We start from the raw sequence: 10,597 nt of genomic DNA, 5'->3' as shown, positions 1-10,597 counted from the left end.
TATAACAGTGTCTTTAAGTCCCACCACAAAGAAGTAACCCAGGAGGATATCATGTTTGATGGTACTGAAAGCTGCTTAAAAATCCAGCAGAACCAACTGAGACACACTCCCCCTGTCCAGTTCCCTGCGTAGGTCATCCACCAAGGTTACCAAAGCAGTTTCCATTCAATAATTAGGCCTGAAGTCAAACTAAAATGAATCTGGATAATTCTATTTCATCCAGAAACCCCTGGCACTCACATGATTGAGAACCTTGCCAAAAATTAAATGTTAGAATGTATTGTATTATTTTAATTTTTAAGTAATAAAGTATATTTTCAAAAAAGATAAATAAATGTTAGAGATGGCCAATCATTATCCATAATGTGGGGTTCATGGAGGGCCTTTTAAATACTGTAACAGCCTCAGCACTCCCTCTTTTAGGTAGGATGGAAACTTCCATTACTGCAGTGAGGTATTTACCACTTGCCTTACCCACTCAGCCAGTACCCCCTATAGCTCCTTTCAGGATCCAGGGGAGGCAGAGATCCCCAGTACACATGTGGTGGCTTTTACCTTTCCAAGGATTCTGTCTACATCCTTAGGCTGCACCACTGGACACAACTCCACTGGATGACACTGCAAACACTGGTGACAGCAAAGTATAATCTCTTCACTGCCAGTATTGCCACAGCATAGGCCTATGCTGCTCCAGAGACTAGGACCCGGAGCAATGGGTGCAAGCTACAAGAAAAGAGATTCCACCTCAACATTAGGAGGAACTTCCTGACAGTAAGGGCTGTTCGACAGTGGAACAAACTCCCTCGGAGTGTACTGGAGTCTCTTTCCCTGGAGGTCTTTAAACAGAAGCTTGATGGTCATCTGTTGGGGATGCTTTGATTGAGATTTCCTGCATGGCAGGGGGTTGGACTGGATGGCCCTTGTGGTCTCTTCCAACTTTATGATTCTATGGATTTGCTCTGAGTCTTCAGCAATCATCATTCTAGTCCCTGTTATATCCCCTTTTCCTCATGACTGATATACTTAAGAAACTTATCTTTGTGCTTGTTCTTTTCAAATCTCATAGGAATTTTAAAGAAATTGGTCATGTCACATGAGAAGTGCCACATATTAGGCCAGAAAAGTGTAAGGAAGGAAAAGACTAGGAAGGGTAAGGGTAGCTATGAACAAATTAGACAGGATCCTAAAGAGTAAAGATAGGCTCTAAAGCTAGAATCACCCAAGCCATTGTATTCCCCATCAACATATATGAATGTGAGAGCTGGACAGTAAAAAACAACAACAGATAAGTAGAAAATCTACTCATCCAAGATATAGTGCTGGAAAAGAGTGCTGAGGATAGTGCAGATGACCAAAAACCCCAAACAAATGGGTCTTGAATAGGTCAAGCCTGAAATCTCCCTGGAAGCCAAGATAATTAAATTGAAGCTGTCATACTTTGGCCACATCGTGAGAAGGCAAGACTCATTAAAAAAGACAATAATGGGCCTGAACAGACAGGCCAAAATAAAGCTGCTTTGGGTCACTTTGGAAGTATGCTATTTAAATGCTGCATGTGTCCTAAAAGGCCGGAAGTCATGCCAAAGCCACACTCCAGTCCCAAGGACTGGAGCGCAGCTTTGGTGCAGCTTCTGGACCTTTTAAGATATGTGTGTCATTTAAACAGCATACCTCTAAAGTGACCTGAAGCAGCTTTATTTTGGCCTGTCTGTTCAGGCCCAATGCTAGGAAAGGTGGAAGCTAATAGAAAGAGAAGAAGTCCACATGCCAGAGGGACGGACTCAGCTAAGGAGGCCACAGGCCTGAGTTCGCAGAACCTAAGCAGAGCAGCAGAGGATAGGGGATCTTGGAAAAGTCTTATCCACAGGGTCACCATGAGCCGGTAGATTTGAGGACAGTTAACAATAACAACAACAATTGATTTCCATACACAGATTTGTATGGTTGCCTTTTGAAGAGTGTCACATAAAGAAATGGAACATGGAGGTCCCTTTATGTATGCCTACTGGAAAACAATATGACTTCAAACCATGTAATGAGATTTACCTCATGAAGAGAAGCAGCTCTATTTAAGTGGATGAAACAAACTGAATAAAAACATAACTATTATAGTGAGGAATAAAACTGTGGGATGTGTTTAACTTTGATCATTTATGGAGTCTACTCACCCCATTTGCTAAGTGGAAGAAAAAGGTTGTGAGATGGCAGTTCACCAAGAGCAGGAGGCAGTTTGAAGTGCTCACTGCCCAGTTCCCAAGAAAAGTATTACTATCTTTTTTACAGCTGAGTGGGAAAAGCAGCATTGTGGGGTTTGAAAGCCTTGCTGTTACTTTGATGCTGATGAAGTTGTAAAGCTGGCACTGCCTGCTGCACACTTCTACACTCCAGAACAGCTACTCAGTTGGGCAGCTGTGAAACAATGTGTTGCAAAATGACAGATGCTTATAATACATGTTCCCCAAAGGGAAAGTGAATCTTACATATCTGCCCTGGCATTTCCTGCTGCAGGTATACCACTAGGACACTGTATGTGCCATGGCACTAGGGAACTAGGGCACTAGGAAAAATGGATACCACACTGAGGTTTCTTGAAACTATTGGTGTGGCATCACACAGAAAGCTGCAAGGGTGTAGCAGTTTGTCTTGTGCGTCAGTTGCCATTGTGCAGTTCGTTTCCACACTGTCCCAGACCAGGCTGTGCTAGTTTTCTGAAGTTCATGAAGTTTCTCCTATGGCATAAAAAAATATCCAGCATACATTTGAATAGCTTTCCTTCTGCTGGGAAAACAAAAAGAAAGCAACTATGGAGTCTGGATTAGATGGGCTTTTGGTCTGATCCTGTAAAGCCATTCTTATGTTTTCTCTTTATGCCCCGTTGTGTGTTTAATTTGTTTTAAATTCTTCTAAGAGATAGCTGAATAAATTAGATTGTTTACAAAGAGTTTTCACAGTAGTTAACTCTGTGTACATTTTAATGCTCAAACAGAATCAGAATTTAGGCCTTGTTCATAAGAGATGTAAGAAATATTCCAGAAAAGCAGACCTGCTGGATGCATATATATTTCTGTTTAGAATGGGTTTTTATGGAACTTAGTTGACATTATATAACAATAGTGAACAATAACAATCATAACCTTCTCCTCCATTTCATTAATATTTAACTTGTGACTCTGAACCCAATTTAGCTCTCATCCTGAAAACACAAACACATACCAACCATATGTTTGCTTTGAGCAAAACAATTAAGCAGACTACAACTCCCAATACAGAACACAGGAGAGAAAGATAGCATTCTTAGAGGTTTTTAGATTGTAAGCCTGAGGGCAGGGAACCGTCCAATTAAAAAGATTGTATGTACAGCACTGTGTGAATTTACAGCGCTTTATAAATAATAATAATAATTTTCTTTCTGGTCTTTCTTCCAGAGCAGTAGAAACTCATAGGCTCTATATTGTTTATCTTTGTACAGGCAACAACCAAGGCTGGAGAGCACAGATTGAATAGTTTGAAAAGAACTGAGGACAGTATGAAAGAGACTGTTAGCTGTTGCACTATTTTTTGTTCCCACGGTCATCTCTGGTCAAATAGATCTTGCATGGTTCTGCAAGACTACAAAGGTGATATGACTGTATTCACCATGCACAGTGATCCCTCTTTCAAATTTGTTCTGAAAAAACAAATAGCCATCTCTGGCCAGTTTCCCCCTTATGACATTTAAATTTTGAGTTGAGTTTCATACAAGGGTTGTCAACATTTTAATTGGCTTTACTTCTCTGTGTTGAACCTGCTGTCTAGATATTTAGCAGGTGAAACTTCTTGGCATAAAGTGATTACAGACAGACACACAAACATTTATAGGACCAAGATTAGTAAAAAACATCAACAATGTGGTTTGGGTACTGAGTTAGCACAAACATCTGCTACATCCTATTATATTTTGCTGTAATGAAAGAAAAAAAATATTGTTGACTTACTAAATCTTTATCTTTAGGATGAAATTGCACTGATGCCTTCGTCTCCCTTAGAAGCCCATGAAGCTCTACTTCCAGTAAGTTACATACTTTCTTCTATTTTGGGATTTTCAAAACCAGATTGTCATAGTCCTATACAAAAAGGGAAAACAAACTTAGGGGTTTAACATCATCCTCATCTTCAGTTTTACTGAGTAGTATGTCCAGTATGCAGACCATTTTTCCATTTGTTCATTACCAACTTCTACTTTACAGTGCTAAGAATATAGCCCTGCCTTTGTCAGTTACTACTTTTGCTACAATCATATGTAGCAAAACATGATTGCCACCAGTAAATTCCTCTTTGTCTATACAGTTTCAATTCATTTTTATTGCTACCATTCTACAGAGTCCAGTCAGAAGTTAATATTGAATATAATACTATGTCAGTTACTCAATTAAATATTCAGTGTGTATATTTATATCTTGCTTTTTACAAATTCAAGGAAAGCATTTTATACCATTTTGACAGTTTCTCAAAATGATAAGAACTAAAATGCTAATTGCAAGATAAACAAAAAGGCAGCCAAGCATTTTTCTGAAGAGACGAAAAGCTATGTCATAAAGCTTTTTCTAAGTCCTGGGAAGAAAAGAAACTACCTCTGCAATGCTATTGTATAGCCAATAGTAAAGGGGAGCACTGCTCCCTGTAGAAAACTATCCTTTCTATTACTGATAAAACCTAAAGCAAGGCTTGTACTGAAACACTTACCTTCCAACTCTCCCTATTTGTCAAGGGTAGTCCCAATTAAATCCTCTGTCACACACTTTTTCCATTACTTTTAGAATGTCCCAATTCCTCATGCTTCCTCTCAGTTTCCTATTTTGTTTTTATTTGACTTCTATTGGTGCAAACTGTGTACAAAGTGAATACTTTGCATCCAGCTGAGGGGAAAAGACAGAGTAGAATCTTGCCCTTCCCTATAGACTCAAACAAAAGCAACCTGCTGCAGCCTCTCTTCACATGTCTGTTGTTCCTTATTAATAGCTTTGACCATTTTGACCAAACTGTGGTGTTGTTTGTCCACATATAACCCAGTTTTCACCTATGAAACGTAGGAGAGTATGCACTTAACAAGTACTGCAGCTCACATGGAGATAGATGACCTACATGGTTATCTGTAATCACTTCCTGGCTATATATATTTGGACCAATTAAGCCTCTGAGCACACTATCAGTTGGTGGTAATTTCTTTTAAGTGCTTGATGTGAAGTGCTGCTAAAACTTAAGCTATGAAGCTTGCAGGAGGCAAGAAGACACCAAAGCTAAATGTATGAGTGAATTTATTCATACCAGGATTTGTAAGTTGGTTGTTACTTTGACTTTGAGCACAGTTACTTAAAAGAAATCCCAGCTTTTTAAAATGTCCTGTGTAAGATAACTTGTGATTACCACAATACCTCTGAATAATCTTGGTAACTGAGTAGTGCCTGCTCATTCTTTACAGGGACTTTCTGGTAGTCTCCCCTTTAGGCACTGGCCAAACTTAGACTACTTAGCTTAAACAAAATGAAGTCACACAGTCTCAATGATTAGTATTTATTTTTTGAGCACAATAGGTTTGCCTGTGTGATTATTCTTGTAAAGCTCACTCTTGTGCTACAAGCTTGCAGGTATCCAAAGGAATTATATGTAAATTAATAGTTATTACACATCTCCAACTAATACTAAAAGAGGAAGTGGAAATCTTAAGGAAAGTTCAGAGAATCTTGTGCTATCTAGAAGTTAAGAAGGAGTTGGCTTGGCTTAAGTAATGGGAGTGAGTCCCATGCCAAGAAAATGATAAAAGGCACATCTGAGAATAGTCATAAATTCTTAGCTCTTTAGAAGTCAACTGTGCCTAGGAGCACATGGCTGCTAGCAAGATGGTTGAGATGTTCAAAATCACTTCAGTAATCTCTTGGAAGTGAGCTAAATTTTGAATATATACATTAGTTATAGCCTGTCTCTCCTCCAATGTGCTGAAGTTCTGGCTCTCTTTCCTACTTTTCCTCACAGCAAATTTGCAGTGTAGTTTAGGTTGAGAGAGAGAGAGAGAGAGAGAGAGAGAGAATGCAGCAGGCCCAATGCCATCCAGTGGATTTTTGGCTAAATGGGAATTCATTCATTCATGGTATTTATTTATTGCCTCTTGACTCAGAGCTGCTCACAGGTGATGCACAACTGATATAAACACTTTAAAAACATTAAGTAAATATTTCAAAACCTACTGAAAACCACCCAAACCCCTATTTTGAACAGTCAGTTAAAAAGCAAAACCAGGCAGAGCAGACACTTGATATCGAATCAACTTGATATATGGCTTCTTTTAGAAATAGTTCTACGGCGAATGGATGGTTGTAATCTTTCTTATTACGAGAGGCAAAGTTATTTAAAAAGACTTGGGGTTGAGGGGACAGAAGATTATAGTCCATTGTTAAACAAGGATCTGACAGTTGCTTTGGGCTCAATGCTGTTTTCAACCATTTATGTAAAACAAGGATGGGTAAAGTATGCCCTCCTGGATTTTGTTGGAAGGCTATAATTGCTATCATCCCTTACCATTGCTGCCTAGAACTGATGGGAGATACAGTCCAGCAACAATTGAAGGGCCATAGGCTGATGTAATGCATCTTCCCCTCACTTCTCCAGTAGTTCAGAGTGGCTTATATGACAAAAGAACAATTTCTAAAAAGCTGTTTGTCTAGCCCAGAAGTCTCATGCCAGGAAGGAGATAGACTCTCCCATTTATTTTATTCCTTCTCTCTTCCGTTTCTCAGGACCTACACATATGTTCCCTCTCATAGCAGACTTGGTGGCCTTCTAGATATTCCTGGGCTGCAACACCCATAAGGTCTAGCCAGCATTGGCTGTGGTAAGGGATTATGGAAGCTAAAATCCAGCCACATCTGGCACATCACAGCTGTCTCCTCTGTTATAGGACAATGACATAGGGCCACTTGCAGAGAAAATAATGGTTTCTGTGCATTCCAGGAACTCCCTAAATATATAAATAATTTGAGCCTACCAAACTTGTCGATAGAACATTTTGTGATTCATATCCTGAAGAAACTTACCTTAGGACAGTTGATAATCTCTCTTTCACTCACTCACTCACTCAACTGAGGAAAATTTTTTGGATGAAAAATTCAAAATCCACTGCCAAAATGAACTTTAACACATTTTCACTTGTAGATAGGGTTACCATAATCTCTACTATAAACCGGGACAAAATGTAGGACATAATTTAGACCAAATGCAGGACAATTGTAGGATAAAATTTAGCCAAAAATGTAGGACATTTAAGGTCCACCATTTTTTCTTAAATGTCCTACATTTTTGGCTAAATTTTATCCTACAATTGTCCTGCATTTTGGTCTAAATTATGTCCTACATTTTGTCCCGGTTTATAGTAGAGAATTATGGAAATCCTACTTGTAGAGATTGAGGGAAGATTTGGTTTTGAGGAGTATCTTGTGTTGGCTCGAATGTACAAAATCCAATGCAATTTGTTGGCATGATTTTTTAAAAGCATTATCATCTATTGTAAACATTTTTATCTATTTGTTATTGACTGACTGATGACATGCTTGCCTTTCTGCTAAGTTTATGGTATAGCTTACAAGGTGAGCCCGTTTATATACAATATTTTAAAATATGCAATAATGGCAAATGGAACTTCAGAAACAGAAACCATGAGCTTGTCCTTTTGGCTAAGATCAACTGTTCCAGGCCTGGAGTTCTGCCTTTCTCCTGAGAGAACTTTAGTAGAGTGACTTTGAATATATTGCAAAAGACATAGTTCTGGTGCCATTTCATTCAGATCTGTTTTTTTCATAATTTATTAACAGAATATGACTTAAAACAAATGGAATTATTTCAGCACACAATAAATATTTGATTAAAATGAGGACCTCAATGCTCATAACCATTTTAATTTAGTGGATTTTCATCTGTTGTTTTCAATTGGCTGCTCAAGTGGTTAAAGAGCAATGCAAAATCAGACCAGGATGGCACCACTGTAGTGAGATTATGCTAAAGTATGAACTAGGAAAAGGTGGAAGTACATTATATGTGTGCAATTTTTTAAAAAAATTGTCCCATCCATTCAGGGAAAAATTAGCTATTTCTTATCCAGCCATTTTGATTTGGGGCATTTCATAGCTCTTGTTATATCATCTCTTGATATAAACTTCCCTAAATTCCCTTCTTATTAAAATGTTTAGAATCCCTATAATTATTTTCTGGGAACTTGGAATTCCACAGTAGTCTATGGAATGTTAGTGTTAGAGAACTTGGAATGCCAGAGTTATATGAATATGAGCATCACTGGCATCTTAAATGGCAGTGAACCTTCATGAAGGTAGGCACCAATGCCTTCAGGAATCATGAACGTTATAGATAGAAGCAGCCAGAAATTCTTCTCTTTCGAGTTTCACCTGCACATCTAGGAGCTATTACTGGAGGAAAGGCAGGATGTAAAGTGAGCTCAAGATGGGGTGCATGTGGATCTTCCACACTTTATCTTCAAAGCACCTACTGTCACCCTTCTATATCCAAAGATTTCTTATCCACAGATTCATTCATCGATGGCTTGAAAATAGTTAAATAATATATAAATTCCCTTTTATATAAGGGACAGCATTTTACTATGCCATTGTATTTAATGAGACATGAACATCCATGGATTTTAGTACCAATGGGGGTTCCTGGAACCAAACCCCAGAGGATACTAAGGGCCCATTCTATAAGGCAGATAGGCTGAGAGAAAGCAACTGGCTACCCCATGATTTTTGTGGCTCAGTTAGGACTTGAATTTGGATTTCCTAAGTAAGATATTTGTGCTTAAATCTGGTTCTTAATTATCAGAATATGACTGGCAGTACTCTCAGCTTCAGAACTGTTGTTGTTTCAAACTGTTCCTTGCATCAGTAACCTCCTTTACCAGTTTGACAGCCCTGGATTTTTTGTCTTATTTTTTCATAGGAAAATTAAATCAAGCCTGAACTCTCCCTAGAAGCCATGATGACTAAACTTTGGCCATACCATGAGAATACATGAGTATGGCCTGTTACAGACTGCCAAAATAAAGCTGCTTCGGGTCTCTTTGGAGGTATGCTATTTAAATGATGCATGGGTCCTAAGAGTCCGGAGGTCGTGCCAAAGCCACACTCCATTCCTAAGCACTGGAGGGCAGCTTTGGTGCAGCTTCTGGAGATTTAAGATGCATGTATCATTTAAACAGCATACCTCCAAAGAGACCCGAAGCAGCTTTATTTTGGCAGTCTGTAACAGGCCCACATGTCTTCATGAGAAGATATGACTCACTACAATCACAGCTCTGTGTCTGCAAGACTTGAGCAGAGTAACTGAGGTTAAGGGGACTTGGAGGTCTCACATTCATAGGGTTGCCATAACATGACTCTGGACCTTTATTATCTATGATGTGTTCAGTTCATCCAAAAGCAGTATTCATAAAACTCCAGTCCATTCTCAGTAGCAGTCATATTGTCATTCCACCAAAGGGATGGTCAACATCACTACTGCTGTAAACATTTTTTCCAGGACATTTAATTCCAGTTAAATGTATCAAAATACAATCCCCATTAAGTTTCCTCCCCTCCCAACCAGATATTTTTGCAAACCACATCTTCACCATGCCTAGTGATCTTTCTTTCCTATTGGTGGATGGTTAGGTCCTGGCTGTTTAAGCATCAGCACTCATGTGTGAGTGCTAGAAATGTAGAGAATAATGAGTTTAGTAAAGGCAAAAAATAGATTTGCAGTAGGAAACTATATGAATGTTTTATATTAGATCTAATGTGATTGAAAACCATTGTAAAACAGAATCAAAACTAAGTAACATTGCAGAAGATCTATACAATATAGTAAAATGAAGGAACCATTTGAAAGAGGTAGGAAAACATGAGCAATTATGCTTTCATAAACAAAATTAGTGCAAACAGTATAAGAATACAGGGGCAAGGGAAAACCCCATTCAAGTTTCATTTAACTTGAGCAGACTTTAATAACAGTCCAAAGCAGTTACTAAAGAAGCAAAGGGGAGAGGTCTTGAACTATAGGAAGAGGGAAATGTCCACACCCAATTCTTAAATTGGAAGATGGACACAGATCCTGGGTGATAGGCACAGGCCTGTTACAGACTGCCAAAATAAAGCTGCTTCGGGTCTCTTTGGAGGTATGCTATTTAAATGATGTATGGGTCCTAAGAATCCAGAGGTCGCGCCAAAGCCACACTCTGTTCCTAAGCACTGGAGTGCAGCTTTGGTGCAGCTTCCGGATTCTTAGGATGCATGCATAATTGAAACAGCATACCTCCAAAGAGACCCGAAGCAGCTTTATTTTGGCAGTCAGTCCACAATAAAATAAAGACTGTCCATGGCATGGCTGTGGATGAAGGGGCTGGCTTGGTACACATTACTGAGACTTGGGAGATAGCAGTGGGATCCTAGCTTTTTCTACCGGAGCATTCCAGGATTATGGTTCTGGGAACTTCCTACACCACATCAAGGCTGTCCAGCTCAGGAATAACCATGGGGCTCCTTCGGTACATCACAGACCCAGTGCTGTGATAGGACGGTCTTGC

General features: G+C 39.1%; 1 protein-coding gene across 3 annotated transcripts in view; it reads left to right on the top strand.

Annotated features, from left to right (window-relative positions):
• The window catches only part of ANO9 (anoctamin 9), a 76,602-nt gene that overhangs the window by 17,069 nt on the left and 48,936 nt on the right, over window positions 1-10,597 (top strand). For 2 of the 3 annotated variants that reach the window (XM_042465620.1, XM_042465603.1), the window contains exon 2: window positions 3,992-4,048. In XM_042465620.1, coding sequence (XP_042321554.1) covers window positions 3,992-4,048 — 57 coding nt within the window. Of the gene's footprint in view, window positions 1-3,565; window positions 3,618-3,991; window positions 4,049-10,597 lie in introns of those variants that run through there. The other variant, XM_042465613.1, reaches the window with a different exon arrangement.

The sequence above is a fragment of the Sceloporus undulatus genome, chromosome 1, assembly GCF_019175285.1.
Source record: "Sceloporus undulatus isolate JIND9_A2432 ecotype Alabama chromosome 1, SceUnd_v1.1, whole genome shotgun sequence".
Classification (NCBI taxonomy): domain Eukaryota; kingdom Metazoa; phylum Chordata; class Lepidosauria; order Squamata; family Phrynosomatidae; genus Sceloporus; species Sceloporus undulatus.
This window is presented reverse-complemented; position numbering and strand designations above follow the sequence as displayed.